Raw genomic sequence first — 20,338 nt, 5'->3', positions numbered from 1 at the left:
AATCTAAGTTCGGGGTTAACTCTACTTAAACAGCTCAGTGTTAGAGTGCTCATACAGGACATGCTGTCATCAGCATAAAGTAGCTGTCTCACATGCGAAAATCCCTGAAATCCACCCGCACTCAAGCCTTAAGCCCTGAAACCACACACTCACATGTCAACCCTTGACATCATGTTGGAATGTTTCTTCAAAAGACATTTACAATCATTATTTCTGGCTGTACCACATAGACCCCTGATGGAAATTTATATTAATGTGCTTGCATGTACATAGCATATAACATATAGAAGACTAAAATCAACAGACTATAAGTTTTTTCCTTACATAAGAGTTTATTCAGCATAGATTTAAATTAAATGTACGAGTAAACAGTTCAAGTGCATGACACTTTATTACAGGAGTAATCATTAGCAAATTGCTGCGGTATAAAGAAATAAAACACTTCTGAATGTGCTGTTATAATAAAATAGTGGACTTTATTGGCCACATCACACCACCTGGGCATCGTTTGGTTTCCTGTAACACCATGTGTGATTACGTGCCTGTCCATCGAATTGTCTGTGATAATAAAAAAAAAGCATCCTTGTCTCAGGTTACAACTCCAAATTCCATGTTTCAACATTTTGTAAATCATAAAGAGCCTTGAAAGCTGAACTAGGAGGCATGTTAAGATGTGCATTACATTGCCAGTACAGTATGTCAATCTTTCTATAAACAGGTCTATTAGGTGAATTATTTTAATAAGCAGCTGTAAATACTTGATATGATCTGTAATCTGGATGTGTATAATCATTACCTGATTGCGAAACCCAACATGCAGTTCGTAAACAAATGTCCTGTAAATGAAGCTGACTTAACAGTTTGGATAGCAAATATGGCTTTTGATAATCAGTTGATTAATCTTCAGTTAGAGATTTCTTTTTGGGTTGACTATATATACTGTGCACAGTCCAGTGTTTTCCGAGATCGTGCTGATGGGTGAACGATTAGTGTTAAAGGAACAAGCGATGGCTGCTATCTTTTCAGGTCGCTCCATTCCCTCAATTATTTTCACTTTTGTCTCAATCGTTATTGCTTGGCATTTCTTAGCTTCATCGGCGCTGCTTTTACACTTGCTTCTCTTGCACTGGACACATTAAAAACATGCACAAATATATACACTGTGTATACACACATACAGTATATGAACATCAAGCGCTAGGCATCAGTGTCATTTACAGTATATTGTATCAATTTTTTTATTATAATGCATTTAATTACCCTAACTGTTATACACAGGATATAAAGAGTAAATGCAGTCTTGCCTAATCTCAGTCTTATTAATGTATACAATGGATTTCAATAATGTGTACAATAGACTATCAGTGTATACAACTACTCTCTAAGGACCTCATTGTTGTATACAATTTGCGCTCTGATGTGTCCCATCACAGAGATTGAGTCCACTGGATTGAAACAAAACTACCACTATAACAACAAATGCTGGTCACCGGCTATCACACAGATAATTAAAAGAAAACAATGCACTTAGCTCCGACTTGGAAACATTCAGGTTTTATTATTTCATTCAATACTCATAAGCGCAGCGCCTGCCAACAGCGTCAGCAGTCTTCCAGCCAAAAGATGCCGACTACATGATCTAAGGGCTCACGCTTGAGGGCGGGGTAAGCAGGGCAAGGTGTTTTAAAGGGCAGTGGTTAAAGAGGGCAGAGACATAGCGAAAATATTTAAACTATTGACAACTTTGTTCAACTAAATAAATCCATAAATTCTTGTCTGAGAAATGCTAATTTTGGGAAGTCAAACAACCTTAGAATCCTACCACACGCACAATTGTACACTTTACTCAAGTATCCTACAAACAGGCAGATACGGTAAATTTTTTTTAGGTCTAAATTAATTTTTAGGTCTAATAGTTCTGTGCAATTTGGACAGTTATTGCAAAACACAAACATCTAGGACTACATCGGAAAACAGAACATGTCATGGCTTATAGTATTTTGAGTGATTATTCAACAAACAGTGCAGCAGATTGTTGTTGCTGCCTCACAGCTCCTGGGTTTATTCCTGAGCTCTGTAGGATTTTGGCATGTCCTTACCATGCCTGTGCGGGTTTCCTTTGGGTTCTCTGCTTTCCTGGCGCTTTTTAAAACGTGCACATAAACAGATTGGCTTCATGATTGCCTCCAGGTGTGAAGAAGTGAGTGAAAGTGCATATGTGTATGTGTGTGTGAATCCTCATTGTTCCCAGGAGAGATTTCGGAACTACTCCATCCTTAGTCAGGATAAAACAGCTTCTAAAGATGAATGAAAGTTCGCCAAGAACGTTGTCGAGGACAGTAACGTAATGCGTGGTTATAAACCCATTTCTTCTTCCTGAATTTACAGGCCTGATGTTGTGGTTATTGATGTATTTGAGCCCAGTCTTCAGGGTTAATGACACAAACACACACGAGTGCCAGGCGGAGATGTCAGCAGGTAAACATGCTGCGTCTGCATTCTGCTGCGCGAGTACACTGTATGCCCTGAGCAGATATTAAGGCCATAAACCTCGCACAGGAGCTTTAGCGAGTAAACACACTGCAGTAGTGCTCTACTAATCGACAGCTGAGTGTGATGATCTGAGTGCACTACCAGCTACTGTTCTCACTGCATCACTCATCAAGACTCCATCACTCTCCACTAACGCGCCTTCTGCACCGCATGTTCCTACTGACTAAAGGTCCTTCCCTGGGTTTGGATCAGATTGCACAGATTGAATCATCCAGGATCATTCCGTAATGGTCCACACACACACACACACACACACACACACACAGACACACACACAGTGGGTGCCATTCAATCTCTGTGTCTAGCAGTCGCGTGAGTGTTTGTGTGCTGGGGAAGAACAGTGCACGATAACATTTTGATGACTGAATAGTTTAATTCTCCTTGACGTTAATTACAAATAAATACGCGAAAATAATTAAACATGAAAAACAGAACTACTGTGCATACTAAAAAGTAGACAGTAAACTGTGTATTGCAAATTGCTTAGTTGCACAAATTGCTTAGTTGCTTAAATGCACATTATACTTGAACAGAAAATAGAAAAACACACTAAAAACAATGAAAATGTTTGAACAAACAAAATGTTTGTAAACAATGCCTGCTATAAATGTGTATAGAAACAATGTAGACACACTGCACTTTCTTTATTACGCACACAAAAAAATTAATAATAAAGTTACATATGTAAAATATTTACCTGCTTTTCATGTTTTTGCAAATAGTGCATAATTCCTGTTTGTAGTTAATGTGCAAGAGAGAGAGAGAGAGAGAGAGAGAGTGATGAGTAATGATGAGTTCAGCAAGAAGTAGGGCTCTGTCAGCCACTGAAATTCAGACATTGTGTGTGTGTGTGTGTGTGTGTAACATAAAGCTGTAATCCTGTAAGTGTAAACAGACATATGGAATGCTGCTAAACAAATTAAATATCACACACACACACACACACACACACACACACACACACACACACACACACACACTTACACAGCTGCAAATGCTATTACAGTCATGATCACCATTTAAAACTCATAATGCACTTAGGCTCCAGGGTGTGTACGAGCACGATTATCTCTCTGTCAGTGGTCTAGTGGTGCATTAGTCGACTTGGTTACTCCTCCTAATGTCTAATGTCCAAAGGGGGGACATTATACACTTCCTCGTCTAATATGTTGCACTTTCAAATGAGCTCGGAATCTAGTGGTTTAGCACCAATGGGTGTGTGATGATGAACCTGCAGCGCAATGTCACTTAGCAACTAGACATCATTTATTCGGCTGCACTTTAGCGAGCACCGAGTACATCAGCCTCTGGTAAACAGTAATCAAATAAATCCATTGACATGTTGCAAAAACAATGTCTGTATATTGGTCAGGAGGCACGCAGGGCGAGGTGAGGTTAATTTTTTTTAGGCATTATCAATATTTAATTCCCTGTTAGAATGTGCTTTCAGTCCAGGCCAGTTTTAGAAGAATGTTTTTGGTTTGTTAAGCCATTCGAGCAGAAATCCCATCTAACTTAAGGCATGAATAGAAATTTTTTTTTCCCCTTGTTCATCCACTTAGCTAACACCTTCTAGATTTTCAATCATGTGTGGTTTATTTGAGGCTGTTTGGCTAATTCATTCCGAGCCCCTCCACAGACACAACAGACTGAGCATACACTGTCCAAGAAATACACAAATACTACGGCAGATCTAACTGCCTTTTATTGTTTCTGTCTACTTACATGTACAAACATAGAGAGCTGACAGTTAATACCTTGGTTTCCCTTTTTTGTTTTAGATTTTCATTTATTCTGATTACTGGCCCAGCTTTAACAATGCATGTCAGATAATTAGCATTAATTTTCAGCATCTCTTATCATCAGTTAGGATGGAATAATAATATTAGTATTCACAAAAAATAACAGATAAGCATTAGGGGTTGGCTCAAGCTCTGCAATAGAGAGAAATGATCAATCATTATAGAAGCAACATCCATTTAATTAGATTTTACTCCGAAATGAAGTTGCAATCATCATTTTGAATTAATGATGGCGGTCAGAGTGAAAACTGCATTCAATTTGTTTACACTTGCTTTCTGTCTTGGATCTTACACTGGCATTTTTTGCAAACTGTTTAATTGAAGGAAATTGTAGCATTGTATAGTACACGAAAGGGAATAACTGGGGGTGTAAGCTGAAGCCCAAACGATTACTATGAAATTGGTGAGCTGTCGACAAAAAAAAAAGAAGAAGACTTTTGGTACTCCTTACGTTACATTGAAACATAATATGCTTACATTTTCATTTCCAGTCCAAACTGTTTTGTGCGTTCATTGGTGATTACAGTACATGCAAACACAATAAGGTGTGGAGTGAAACAAACAAACAAGAAAAAGATTAATGGAAAAAGTCAACATACCTCAGCACTGTTAACAATGAAGGCTTTTTGAGAAATGTGTTTATTATGATCGAGGTCAAATGAAAAATTGCATTGTTCCCTTTTTAAACTTAAGAGACACAATGAAGTTAGGGAGTGGAAGTAATGAAAGAGACAAAGATAAAGTAAGAGAACTAGAGAGCGAATAAGAGAGAGAGAGAGAGAGAAATGATAAACTGCGTACTACCTTCCAGGACAGTGAGCTTGGCACTGGTGTTAATTTCCCCCATGCTGTTAGTGGCTGTGCACTCGTAGATTGCCTCGTCTCGGTGTGTCCTCAAAGGCTGGATCCTTAACACTGACCCCGAGCCATCATCAAATTCAATCACCTGATACACACATACACACAAGCGCTTCAGACAATTTCCCTTTCAGTAGCATTCCAATACATACCTACTGTACTGTATGTTGCGTCACAACGCCTTAGATTTTATTGCATTATGATTGTGTTATTTGTTCATTCATTCGTTTATTCATTCATTCTTTCAGAAAACATTTTAACAGCGGCGCATACTATCGTTTCAATTTTTAACCTTAAGCGAATAGAAACAGTACGTGCCACACTGATCACGCAGCTTATAGCTCGCTCTAACATTAACACTGCATTAACACTTCAAGTGTCCTTGAAATATTAAGCAACATTTTCACTTTTTTGTTGCGCTGGTTCCTTACATGACTCTGTCAAAGTATTGTCACAGAAGTCTTATTAAACTGTGCGTATAATATCAGATTCCATCCAGGCATGAATTCAGCTTTAAAGATAGACAGTATATTAATAACACCTTTCTTTACTGTATCTTTACATTGTGAGTTCTACTGAAATATACAACTGAAATTTCTAAAGCAGTACTAACCTCAGGGATGAATATTATTTTCGTTGCATGCTTCGTAACCAAATGAATGCCTGACAGCTTTAATGTGGTTTCTCCTGCAGCAATGCTATTCAGCGGTTTAATAATACAGTATGCTGGCTGGATATTCATGAGCTTTTCCAGTAACATCATTCGAAACCACAGCTTAAGATGTCTCGTGTCACTATTCTTACAGACGCATTAGCACAGATAGATATAGATATGGATATTTACAATAGACATAGGCATGAAGATATTAACAACTCACACACACACACACACACACACACACACCTCAAAGCGCTGTGAGCTGACTTTCTTGCCCTTCTTCATCCATGTGATGCGTGGTTTGGGCTCGCCAACTGCCTGGCACACGAAAGATGCAACGCCTCCAGAAATGCCAGTCTGATCCTCTGGAGACTTAATAAAGCTGGGCATGCCTTAAACAGAAAGAGAGAGAGATGTTTACTAAACCATAGTCAAATACACATATCTGTCAACCACTAAGTAGGGCCTGACTGATCTAAAAATGTTCTTTATATCAAGTTTAAGAAGATAAAGCAGGTCACATTTCCAATAATATTTTCACTTGTCAAGTTCTCAAACTTAGATTTATCAGCAGAAACATCACAACCGACATCACTAAGAAAGCAGGATGCCAATCTTCAGCTCTATTGCTCCCACTGCTTTTAAACACTCAGACCAAAGACTTGATGACTGGAACATTTATGAGCGAACACTTTTAAAGAATTATACAAAATAGAAAATACAGTAGCAGCATCCTCTCAGACGATCGCAGGCAAATATGTTCTACAGAAGCTTTAACTGTTAGTCTTCAAGACATATGCTTACGCATAAGGCTAGTTCTAAGTAATTAGAAAACTCAGGAAAGGACAGACACCTACACTTTAAAACTTAATAAGGAAATCTGAATTCTATGAATATGCAGATGAGGAAAAAAAACAAAACACCCCCAGCCCTACACCCTCTTGCCCCCTTTAATTCATTTGCATACTGGAGCATAGTTTTTTCTTTTCTTTTTGCATTAAGTACACAGTCTTGTGTCTTTTTAATGTTTCATAAATATTTCTGGGAAGAAAACTACAAGGACATGATTTATTTTGTTGATGGTTTATTTTGCTTTGATGCTCTTAACTGTAAGAATTCTCTCGAATTAATCAGAACATTTTCACACAGCAGTTCTTTTGTTTACTTGCTACTTGGCTGGTTTAGTTTCACACTCATTATAATTAAATCACAGGAAAAAAAAGACAAAAAGGCTGGGGGATGTGTATGGTTCAAAAGGTTTTGTTAAAAATCTTTCACGTACTGAAGAGAAAAATGGTGTCAGAGGTGAAAGGTGAGCATAGCATTTGAGTGTAAAAACCACAACATTTTCCAGCAATAGAGAACAATAAATTAAGAGGTAATTACATAAATGATAAATGTAAAACATTTTGTGTATGCATCCAGCATTTACTTTTTATTCTCACTTTCTAAAATACATGGCATGTCAGTTCAAGGTGAATGTGACCAACTCGCTTAGATGATCTCGAACCGGTTGTTTTTGGAGTGTAGGTGACTGTGTTTTCACCTGTACAAAATTTGTATGAAAAAGGAAAACACTAAAAGTTTAAATAGACTAACAATTTCATATGTAAAAGCAGCCTAAAAGTGACACTATCAGAAAAAACAGGCATTTCCGTATGCATGACAACGTAAACATCCATTCACTAGTAACTACAATGTAATAACACTGTTGCTACAATGTAATAAGGGTTGTTATTCAAATTGGGACCTTCATTTTCCACTGATCATTAATATATGCATGACAAACCTTGGTTCTAGTTAAACTGTTCACCATGAACTGCTCCTGTGTAAAGAATTCATCACAGCATACTATTATTGCACTATATGACCTGTTTTAAACTTCATATAGCAACCCAAACAAATTTCCACCCACCTGAGGTCTGAAACTCTAGGAATGCAATGGGTGTACATACACACACAAACACATTTACACATTCTCCACTGATTACCTCTGTGTTACAATAAGCATCCATACAGTAATATACACTTGCTTCTCTCTTTGTTTGAACATTTTGACATTTCTGTTGTTCTCTTTAAGTTTTTGCGCCTGCTTTTCACCACTCATTTCTCTTTATGGCACTGTGCAGTAATGATGTCATCAACAGCCATTTACGACACACACACACACACACACACACACGGAATGACTCATAGCTAAGCACACAATCTTATTATCACCTCATTATACTGTAGCTGCTCCATTAAAGTAGTGAAGAACAACAAACAAAAAAGCAGCACACTGGCATCTTACATAACCGCTCACAGAGCTATCACCGGCCCAGGGATAAGGTTTTGCACTGCACTCTACTCCACATATATGACTGCGATATCTCACATACTAACAGCACAGCACATCTGTATTAAAGTTAAAGTAAGTGTAATATTTACGCCTTAAGAGAACAAGCTTGCCAGAACTCAGTGTTCCATTATGCAATATTAAGGCTGCTTAGATATCTAAATTACATATTACTTTCTTATAATAAGTCTTTTATATTTATGTTTATCCTTTACTCTTTTTATTATATTTTTATGCACCTTAAGTTAAGTTAAGCCTTTATTCGTCACATATACATTACTGCATAGTGAAATTTATTCTCCCCAGCTTTGTTAGTTAGCTGGTGTCAGAGTGCAGAGTCAGTGGTTATACGTCACCCCTGGAACAGACAGGGTTAAGGGCATTGCTCAAGGGCCCAAGGTTAGGGTTAGGGTTAGAGCTGAGGCTTAAACCGCCGGCCTTTTGATCAGTAACAGAGCCGTAACACACTAAGCGACCACTGCCCATTAAGGAATGACACCTAATCGTGTGTACCCTGTACAATGAAAATAAAGAATTTATGGAATCAATCAAATTACTAAAAGTCCTCAACACTGCACATTCTGGACTCATAATGGTGCATATTGAAACGGAACATAATCTCTTCAATCTCAATTGTGCACCAGGTGCTTTTTCGTTTTCAGGTAGCAGTGGACTACAATATGATGTGAAAATACCAATATTTTTTTCTAAAAACCCTATCCAGGAGGACCCAGCAGGACAAAGCCATACATTAATTATTCACTACTGCTTTTAAATTCGCCTACCTGCTTATAAGGCAACCTGAACGGGGAAAAAAAAGTGATGAAGTGAGACGGAAACATAATGTCTGGAATAAATGGCATAGCAAGCGTGTGTTCCAGTTCCCTCATAACTGGTTGTGTTTGGCTAAAGAGCCGATGATAATGTCATTTTACTGCACCTCTTTAGAATATTAAACAGAAAAGTAGCTGCTGGGAACACAATGCTTTGCTCTTACCTTTGCTCTCTTTGTAATAATATGTTTGAATATTGTGTATATTGTGGATGAACTTGTCACTATCGAGAGCAGTGAGCAGGCTGATATGAACCTTCCTCATGATTTGATTATTCTCTGAATCCCACATTTTCACATATGCACACACACTTAATATTATAGCTCGAGATGAAATTAAGTGCAACATGCACTTTCATTTTGTATATTTTAAAGAAATCTGCGATTTAGGGCTGAAGGCTCCCAATGCAGTACTTAAATTTTTATCAAAGCCATCATTACTCGGCCATAAATGTATGAAAGTGAAGTGTAAATACTTAAACATGCTTTATCTTTAAAGGGAATATCAATGTTGGTAACACGATCTGGCTTTTAATATTATTTTTTAGGACGCATTAGTATCATAAAAATGGCCTGATTTTAGTCTATACAAAAATACAGTAAAGATACATTAAATACAGTCCAGTACTACAGTCTTAGATGTTGAGTACTACATTATGTCACCAAAAGTACACAGACACCTGATTACTGACCATTCCATTCCAAATCATTGAAATTAATATAAAGCTGCCCACCCTCCTACTGTACTGTATGTATGTCTCCCTTCTACTTTCTGCAGGCTCTGCTAGTCTATTTATAAGTTTGTAGCAAGAAGGCCCCTTTTGGTTGTGATCAGGTGTCCATATACTTTTGGTCATACACCACATATGTATTGCATATATCCTTGGATGATCAGTACTGTTAAGGTCGCTCCAGGGCATCCAGTACTACTTAACAAGTAGAGTTTTGCTCTATTTAATATCTGTTTTATTAACTGTCCAACATTAATAATTATTACAATAAGTAATGTTCAGACAATGCAGCATGTCTAGTAGCAAAACAGAGTTCTTCCTAAACAGAGTCTGGAATGTTTTACAATATTAAGCACATGACATCCAGTACTATTAATAATGGCCCAGTACAGTTGTAAGTAAAGTCTAATGACATACATTCCAGGATGTACTGTACAGCCTAGTATAACCCAGAATTGTATGTCTAGGATGACTAAATGCGTTCCTCCAGTACACATACTGTAGTATAGCGCGGGACATCTACTCACTCATCATCTATACCGCTTTATCCTGTATTCAGGGTCTCAGGGGCCTGGAACCTATCCCAGGAGACTTAGGGCACGGGGCGGGGTACACCCTGGACAGGGTGCCAATCCATTGCAGGACACACAAACATACACTTATTCACACACTACAGGCAATCTGAGAATGCAAATGAGCAGGTTTTTGGACTGTGGGAGGAAACCGGAGGACCTGAAGGAAACCCACCAAGCACAGGGAGAACTCCAGAGAGGAGAATTGAGGTTGGCCGGGATTCAAACCCAGACTCTGGATGTGCAAGGTGACAGTGCTAACAACTACACCACTGTGCTGCCCCTTGAACATCCACCATCATAAAAAAATGGCTATATCCAGTAATTTTTGTATTTCAAACAGTGTGCTCCAATACTGATACCCTTTCAATACAGGCACTGAAGTAGCAGAATGTATCTGAGATTATTTCTGACTTCTCTTCACAAGATAATGACCTACAGATGTTAGCAACATGTCTGAGACTTGGAATTGGGAATAATGGAGAATTTTTTTAAATTATAAGCCTCGTTGGATAATCAGACTTTTTTTAGTCATTGAAAATTTGTCCTTTCACTGACTGCATGAACATTCAGAGCCATGATAAGCATGTCTACGCTGTGATATTTTACTGAAACAGCTCTGCCTTAGCAGTACAAGCGAGTGTCTGAGAACATAAAGAAGTGCTTGAAAGATGTTAATGCGGTTGGCTTGATCACAGACATTTGGAGTTTGGATGTCTGTCTGATGACACTATTAAGTGGAAGTATTTATATATGCAATTTTTACTTTGAAAAGCACAGTATTGAAAGCTAAACCATTTTTTGGATCCAAACCGCAGAAGCTAATGCAGCAACTTTGAAAGTAATGCTTAAATGAGGGAACATTCTGAAGAATCATCTTTACGGCAAGAATTTGTTCAAGGACATGAAACATGTAGGACTACCTAGTTTTTGCAGTGTCGCCCACTCAATAAATTTTTTTGTGCATGAAGGTATGTTGTCACAACACATCTCTGGTAATGGGCAGTGGTGGCTCAGTGGGTAGGTTGGGGGTTCGAGCCCCAGCATCGCCAAGTTGCCACTGTTGAGCCCTTGAGCAAGGCCCTTAACCCTATGTGCTGTAAAGTACATGTGACAAATAATTGAATATTCTCTTCTATTCTAATGCCCTGACTAATGGTAGGAAAATTGTGGGGCATTTTAAACACTCTCCTCTAGCATACTCACACAACTGCAGAAAAGCTGGCATGAGCAAAAATGGACAGTCTATCTATCTATCCAGCATGCACGGGGCAAAAGCTGTCTTGAGCCACCTATAATTTCTTTATATTCTAAATTACATTATGTATATTAATTTAAAGAATCTGAAACACTTATGTTTTACATTCTGTGTAAAAAAAAGCGTGTAAAAGTACAGATTTGTTGTTTATTTAACAATCTCTGTAGCAACCTCATTTCCCCTCTCATCTTTCCAACCATTCAGCATTCAGCATCAACAGTACAAATCACCAGCCTGATCACCAGCCTGATCATCTGTCATCTTGTGCACCTGTTTCTCACGGTTCATGCCTTACGTATGGCGTTTTCATGCTTAACGATTCATAGGTCACTGTGTGGCTTATGATACAAAACAAAGGTTTGAGGGGTGTGGTGGTGTGGGGGTTGTGTTTATAATCAAGTCAAATGCCAAGTCACTTTCACTTGTGTAGAATTAAACCTTGTTAGCACCACAATTTAAGTGTGTATCTCATTGTCAGGCTTTTGTTGTAGTTGTCTTTGTTGAGTTGTTGTGTTCACCTTATAATTATCACTTATACTCCGTGAATCTTTTTTCCTGGTATGTTCACAGGGCATGTTAATAGTTGTCACAACTGCATTTTTGTACATATGTATGTATACATGTATATATGTATACTAATATACAGTGTTATCATTAAATATATAATGTACTGACATATATAAACAGATTGCAAAATGCACATGTATATTCATCTGTGTGCAGTTTTTTTTTTTTTTAAACGTGGAAGGACGCATAAGCATTACAATTCAGGTACAGTACAGGCATACTGTATTTTTCCGAGGTAATATTTCCTTGATCAAGCAATCTTATAGAGTACTGGAGAGCCAGCCAACCCCAATTTTCTTCACTGGCAACTCTGGTGCACAGATTCATCTCTGCCCCATGCGCTAGTACTGAAAGCAAATGGCCTTTTTTAGTTCAGCCTCTCTCATTGTAGATAAATAGAGCAACTAGAAACTGACGAAGACAGTATGCTGCCTTTTTTAAGAAAACCACTAACTTAATGCTTAAATCAGCCTAACTTTATAAGCATTTTATTTATAGCATACATTATAATTAGCATTAAAAAGTTAATTTATCTGTTGTAATGTAATATCCTTTATTGTGCTTTTACAAAAAAAAGAAATAAAAGAAAAAGCTGTGCTATTAAAGAGAGCATCATTATGCAGTATTGCCAGGCTTGCATTATTATTATAGCAATAATATTACAGAACTAATGTCATAGGACAATTATAGTAGAGCTGCAGTTTTACAGCCTGGTATCTTTTGCAGTTGTTGCAAATCTACAGGATTGGTTTCACAGTGTATGGTCAGCCTGATTAGTATAAGTTTACCAACATGGTAATGGATGGGTTAAAAAATACAGAAGAGGGAAGGAAAGAAGATGTTTTGATAACATTTTTATGAAGGCACTAATATGGATTTTTCACCTCCTGGCAGACATTGTGAAGTCATTCAATGGCAATCTGATTATATAATCTGATAACACAGCAAAAGGTTTTGAGTGAATTGCTGGAGAGCAACAGGTTGACTGTGGCTGGAAGAATGTCTAAGTGTTTTGCTATTAGACGTCCCTTTTATTTGTCAGTTCAGCTGTCAGTGTTATCAGGTCTGAATATCAAGTTTCACCTTTTAAATTCTTGTTACATGGTATATTTAATTTAACAGGTAAACATGCACATCTAAAACATATGCCTAGTTAACTGCCGTCACGTCTTAAGAAACAAGCCATAACATTGATTTCTTTGAGTGTAACGATCTTTAAACCTTTAATCTGTTTTACCGGAGGAGAAGCAATTGGATGAACTCATACTGTAGTTTCAGTTTTTACTTTCTTTTCAGCTTCTACTGAACAGCTGAAGGCGGCACAGTGGCGTAGTGGTCAGCATTGTTGCCTTGCACCTCCAGAGTCCGGGTTCAATTCCCGCCTCTGTGTGCATGGAGTTTGTATGTCCTCTCTGCTTGGCGGGATTCATCCGGGTACTCCGGTTTCCACTCACAGTCCAAAGACATGCAGATTAGGTTTATTGGCGTTCCCAAAGTGTGTGAGTGTGTGTATTTGTCTAAATGTGTGCCGTGCGATGAAATGGCACCTTGTCCAGGGTGTACTCCACCTCATGCCCTGGGATAGACTCCAGGATAAAGCGGTATAGACGATGAGTCAATGACTGAGAGGACAAAATACTTACAAGCAACAACAGTAAACAATTAGACTATACTAAATCTGATATGATGTGTCTGATTCTCTTTACTTTACAGTATATAACAGGGTGAAAGTGCAGCCCCTAACCATCACAAGGCACAAATTGATTAATACACGATGGTACAATAATTCTTATTATGGTTGGCATTTTGATCAGATCCACTACAACCACTTTTTTACTGCTGCTGCTGTTTAAATATACAGTATGACTGAATCTCTTCAAAATGGCAGAAAAGCTTAAGAGCAAACATGACAATGCTGAGCTCATGTGCAGTACTGATATGTGTGCGTCCTGAGAGCTACCCTAAAGTGAGAGGAATATTAACTCCTTAAAATGAAATATGCTGCATTGTTGAATAATTCACAAGAAGGGAAGAGAGAAGAAAGGACGACGAGACACAGGCAGAGCGAAATCACTTCTTTTGCATTGAAATGGACATGGCAGTAACAGCGCTGCCTAAAGAGGCAGAATAAAGACACAATGAAGTCCATGCTGTCATTCATTCACAATATTCACAATTTATAAAGCTACAGATCTATTTCCCTCCTTTCTCTCTCTCTCACTCTCTCTCTTTCTTATTCTTCTGTATATATCTTTTTTCTTCTACCTCCCTTATTTCTTCTCTCTCACTCTCTCTAGCTCTCTCTGTCTCATTCTATTAAATTCAATGTAGCTTTACTGGCAGCATCAAGAACAATAATGCCATATATAAAGTTATTAATAACACCACCACTACCAATAAAAATATACACTATATTAATAAATACACACATATCACTGAGTCATATACTTTATCACTTTCCACCTCTGTAAATAATATTTCTCTGTTTATACTCCATTTTTTTGTATGTTGATACGCTGATGATATATTATGATTTCCCTCGAGCATTTCCCAGTAATATCATGATCATCCATCCTGGAGGGGGGGAAAAAAAAAAGAAAACTAGGCCTAATGTATTTCTGTTATGGATTTCAGAACAAATAGGTTTAGTTTATTTATGACTTTAAAAAAATATATTAAAAATATAAAATGTCACTTTCATGATTTTGACACCTTAGCTGATAATTTTTGGATCACTGAACTCTTCTGGTAAGAAACATACATATATATACATAAATCAGCTATAACCTTAAAACCACCTGCCTAATATTGTGTATGCAGTCTTGTGGTAGCTGGCACCAAGGCAATAGCAGCAGATCCTTTAAGTCCTATAAGTTGCAAGGTGGGGACCCCATGGGTCAGGCTTGTTTGTTAACACATCCCACTGATACTAGATTGGATTCAAATCTGAGAAATTAGACACCAAGTCAACTACTTGAACTCTTTGTCGTGTTTCTCAAACCAATCCTGAACAGCCATGCAGTGTGGCAGAACACATTACCCTGTTTAAAAAAAAAAAAAAACAGCCACTGGCATGAAGGAAAACTGTTACTATGAACGGGTTTACTTAGTCTGTAGCAATTTCTGGTAGGTCATACATGTAGTTCTAAGTAACATTTACTGTACATAAATGCCAGAGCCCAAGGTTTCCTAGCAGAACATTGACTAGAACATCACACTAACCCTGTTTGCTTGCCTTCCTCCCACAGTGCATCCTTCTTCCCATAATGCATCTAGGTAAGTGACACACAAGCCTGTCCACCCACATGATGTGATAGAAAACATGATTCATTAGATCAGGCCACATTGCTCCATGGTCAACTTCTGTGATGCACTGTGTTCTGACAACTGTCTCTCATAGCCACCATCATTTTTTTTTATCAATTTGTGCTACAGTAACACGTCTGTGGGATCAGGAATGACAAGCTAGCCCATGCTCCCCAACCGAATCAATGAGTGACCGGTTGTCCTTCCTTGGATCATTCTTTGATAGATAGTAACCACTGCATCCTGGGAACACCCCAAAAGACCAGATGTTTTTTGGGCATGTTCTGACTCACTTGTTAAAGTTGCTTAGCTTCTTATTCCCATCAATTTTTCCTCCTTTCAGCAAGGCATCAATTTTGAGTAATTACTGTTCGCTTCCTGCTTAAAATACACCAATCACCCATAACATTAACCCCACAAAACACTGACACACATTAACATTAAATATCACATTCACATCATTCTTGTTAGTAGGCAGGGGTCAGAGCGCAGGGTCAGCCATTTTTACGGCGCCCCTGGAGCAGACAGGGTTAAGGGCCTTGCTCAAGGGCCCAACAGCGGCAACCTGGCGGAGCTGGGGCTCGAACCGCAGATCTTCCGATCCGTAACGCAGAGCCTTAACACACTGAGCTACCACTGCCCCTAAGGGCATGACCCTTGTGGAGTCATGCCCTTAGGGGCCAGCGTTGTCCAGTCTACGGGATCATACACATTACTTTGTGTTGTAATATTATGGCTGATGGGTGTATATGCCACCCCTTTCACAGTTGCATTATAATAAGATTAACAATATAATTTACCCCACCTGTCAATAGTCTTAAGGGTATAGCTAACTAGTGTAGATGTGTATACACTACAGTGCGGTCTAACATGCTGTTGTTTTGGTATTCTTTTTCTATGTAACGCAATAGTTTTCATTATACATTATATTAGTATTAACAACTTGTTAACATCTCTTTAACCTGGCAAAGCTACCAGAAAGTTTTCAGACCTTTTTGAGCTTTCCACATTTTGTTTGGTTTCGCACTCATCTTAAAATAGATTCAAATCCCTTTTCCCATCACCACTTTACACACAATGCTCCACAATCACAAAATAAAATATGAATAATAAAGAATAAAAATATTCCATTTAGATACGTATTCAGAACCATCAGTTGAGTTCTGGCTTTATTCGTCACATATACAAAGTTTAGTTAGTGGACAATGAAATTATCTATTCTTCACATGTCCCAGCTTGTTGGTTGTTCCAATTTTCTTCCATTTGAGACTGATGGAAGCTATTGGGTGCTTTTAATGCTGCACGGATGTTCGTGTACTGTACTCTGTCTCAGATCTGTCTCTCTAATAAATAAATCTCATGGCTTTATTTTCACTCTGACATGCACAATCTACTGTAAGATCTTATATAGACAGGTGTGTGCCTTTCCTAATTATTAAGTGCCATAAAGGGTCTAAAAAATTGTGTAAATGACATATTTGAGTATTTTTTAATGAACTAAAAATCTCCAAACACCTGTTTCTACTTGTTGTAGAATGATTGCACTGTATTTCTGGATAGTATAGTATCACACTTTTAGGTTGCTTAGGCTAGAAGTATCTGCTAACTGTGTAAACATGTTCTCACCTTTGTGTAATGTGTCACACCTGAAGCCTCTTGTACTGGATTATTACCCAGAGCATAAACACTCTCATGTTGGTCTAGTGGCTTGGCAAAGTTTACTATGTGTAACTGTAATTCCATGATGTATTTTTTTTTTAAATCCAATCGCACATATTCACCAGGTGTGTTGTATATCTGGTATGTCCTGGGTTTGACTTAAGTCTGCGTGTTTGCTTTATGATAAAAGATGTTGCCTGTTTTTAACCCCTCCTGCCTGTACCAACATGGAACCCTGGATTAGATCAAATAAAGCTCAACACATACAATGTACAGCCTCTGACTGGCAAACGCCGCAACCAAGCACCTGGGTAATCCTTTCTCCAGATGTGCATACACTGGCTTTTTCTATTTTTATTACAACAGTCAACAATGCATGTAACATGACTTTCATAAGAAGCATTAAGTGTTATTCATGTTGGCTGATGCAGTAATCCCAAATGACTTCCTGTACTTTGGATGTTTCGAGAATATTAAATATCAGTGAGTTCTGTGTGGGAAAAAAAAATCACTCTAATTTTACATAAATAAAAAAACTCTCTCTTCTAAAACATGCAAAATCCATATTTACATATTATTTGCTTATCCTCAGTGCAATCATACGGTGCGAGCTAATTCAAGTCTGATTGATGTGATACAATGCATTCTAGCAAATTCAACTCTAACTCAGCATGATAAGTGAAACAAATCTCTGTAAATGTCTCACTCCTGTACAGAGGCTAATGAACTCTATTTGTTCCCAATGACAGAATTCTACATAGCCATCATCCAGCTGCTCTCCAAAGTCCTTGTACTTGTTTGTACATGTTACAGAACCCTGATTACAAAAAAAAAAAAAGAGATCTGCATCTATTGAGGTGCAACAAAGCGATGATTTATTAGCTAACTGAACATATATTCTTGAGAACTCTCACATTTGAAAATTTTGTTCCTCTTACAAAAGCAGTTAGGACACAGCAGCCATTATTCTGAAAAGTCATCTAATGAATATCAATGAACATTTGATGCTTTTATAGGAATATTAATGACTCGGGAGTGGTCGCCATAAAAACACGCTGTAAGTTGGAGAGACACAGAGTGGCACTTAAATTCAGAAATGTAGTTAAAAGACATGATTTTCAGAGTTCAAAATAACCTGTGGTTATCAGCAATGTGTTTTGCCGTTGATATTCCGTTTGGTTAGTTCAAGTACGATCTTCTATCATAGTTATGCATCACAAGAGGTCCATCGTATGTCAGTATTCCGTTATGTTCTACTGTTCTTGATGTAACATTCCTGTCGCCTGATTTTGACGCTGATTCCTCTCAGATCATGCCCTACTTCTGCTACTATAATAATAATTATGATTAAGTATTTGTTACATTGTTTATTACAGCACAGGGAAATTATTTTTCACATATCTCAGAGCACAGGGTCAGCCAGCTTACAGCGCCCCTGGAGCAGATAGGGTTAAGGGTCTTGCTTAAGAGCTCAACAGTGGTAACCTGGCAGTGCTAGGGCTCAAACCCCTAACCTTCTGATCAGTAATGCATTAACCCACAGCCTTAACCATTTGAGCCACCACTGCCCTTTATATAGTAATTTAGTTCCATGCAGCACAAGCATGTGTATAGCCCTGATGTTGTTTGCTCAAACCTTCTCACACACACAAGCATATGCGCGCTAAGCTAGGCATACACTACATAACTACACTGTATTATAGAGTCTGTCCCATAAGTCTCCTTATGTAGTAAGGAGCAATTAACACTTTTTATGTAAATGTAACTTTGCTTACAAGTCAGCCTCTACATGAACACTACACATCGACTACGACTTCTTACACATCTGGTCTTATGCATGCAATTGTGGTTCAAATGCGTTTCTTAAAAATCGAGTGTGTTCAGATCTCAGGTCTTGGAGGCCACTTCACAGAGCCACTGTGAACATTTCATAAACCCTGAAACTGTGAAATGTCTCCTACGCTGGCGGGCTGCACATACCAAATGAATATATATTTGTGAATCTGTATATACTGTAATTTGGATTCTGTGCTGATATGAGAAAACACAAAATAAAATGAAACCTTGTGCTCCAAATTTGTACAATCATTCTGCCCCAGAAAATTATCCAGTTTTAACAAATAATTGCAAGCCCAATATTGCCTTGACATTCATGTTCATGATTAATCTCTGTCAAATTCTGACGGCAACTGTATGTACAGTATGAAGATTTTTGGGACACCATGTAAAAAAAGCAGAAAAGCAGCCCTGATCCAATATTTGTGCTATGTACAGCATAATCAGAAATGCAAGATGATGTAAGAAATAATAAATCAAACACTAAATTCCACTTCGCCTAAAATTGGATTCTTGATATATATCTATTCATACTGGGCATATTTCCTTTCTCGAGATTGCCACATCGGATGAATTGCTCCGCAAGTTATTCACACAGGTTTTTACCCACCCATGTCTTGAGGCTTGGCACTGGCACTGGATACAGCCTGCATCTCCAGTGGCTGGAAAAAAAATTATGTGCAAGGCTTGACCTTTTCATGCTAGACCGCGGCAACCCGGCGGTGACAGGACTCGAACTCCTGATCCTCCAATCGACAACCCAGAGCCTCAACGGCCTGAGCCACCAATGCCCCAATCCTCACAATATAACTAATAAAAAGAGTGTAAAGACTTTAAACATTTACTAGACAGAAAGATCAACTGGTCTACCCTCTTACACTGCTGGATCTGATGAAACTCGTATTCTGGCTGTCATGGATTCCCTTGGTGCGCTGCGGTTCCCATGACAACGTCCGACATGTACTTTGGTTTCGATTTCTGTTTTGGTCCTGTCTTTGCCCTTTCATTCTGTCATTGGTTTGTTACACTGTTTGCGTTAGCTCTTGGTCAGTTTGTCTGTGTATACCCTGTTGTGTCTTGCACTCATTTTAAAGTCCTATCATGCGTTAGTCCGTTCTGTGCTTTCTACTTTAGTTTTTTTTTTTTATACGACTTGTTTGCTGGGTTTGACCTTTTCATGTTGATCATGTTCAGGGGATTGTATTACCATTGTCAACTCTTCTTTTGTCCTGACCCGAGCTTTGATTATGATTGCTAGATTCAGTGCCTAGTATGTGCACTCTTCTCCATGCATGTTTAAGGGTTATTTGTTTCTATGTTTTCTTTAAAAAGAGATCTTATAGAAAAGACTACGGTAAACATCCTGTG

At 38.2% G+C, this 20,338-nt stretch overlaps 1 protein-coding gene across 4 annotated transcripts in view; it reads right to left on the bottom strand.

The window, feature by feature from the left end:
- ptprfa (protein tyrosine phosphatase receptor type Fa) overlaps window positions 1-20,338 on the bottom strand; it is a 244,962-nt gene that overhangs the window by 114,150 nt on the left and 110,474 nt on the right. For all 4 annotated transcript variants that reach the window (XM_053499332.1, XM_053499336.1, XM_053499333.1 and 1 more), the window contains exons 3-4: window positions 6,118-6,263; window positions 5,160-5,301 (exon numbers count right to left, since the gene is read on the bottom strand). In XM_053499332.1, coding sequence (XP_053355307.1) covers window positions 5,160-5,301; window positions 6,118-6,263 — 288 coding nt within the window. The remainder of the gene's footprint in view (window positions 1-5,159; window positions 5,302-6,117; window positions 6,264-20,338) is intronic.

The sequence above is a fragment of the Clarias gariepinus genome, chromosome 6, assembly GCF_024256425.1.
Source record: "Clarias gariepinus isolate MV-2021 ecotype Netherlands chromosome 6, CGAR_prim_01v2, whole genome shotgun sequence".
In the NCBI taxonomy this organism is placed as follows: Eukaryota; Metazoa; Chordata; class Actinopteri; order Siluriformes; family Clariidae; genus Clarias; species Clarias gariepinus.
The sequence above is the reverse complement of the archived record's forward strand: the minus strand, read 5'-3'. Positions and strand labels throughout refer to the sequence as shown.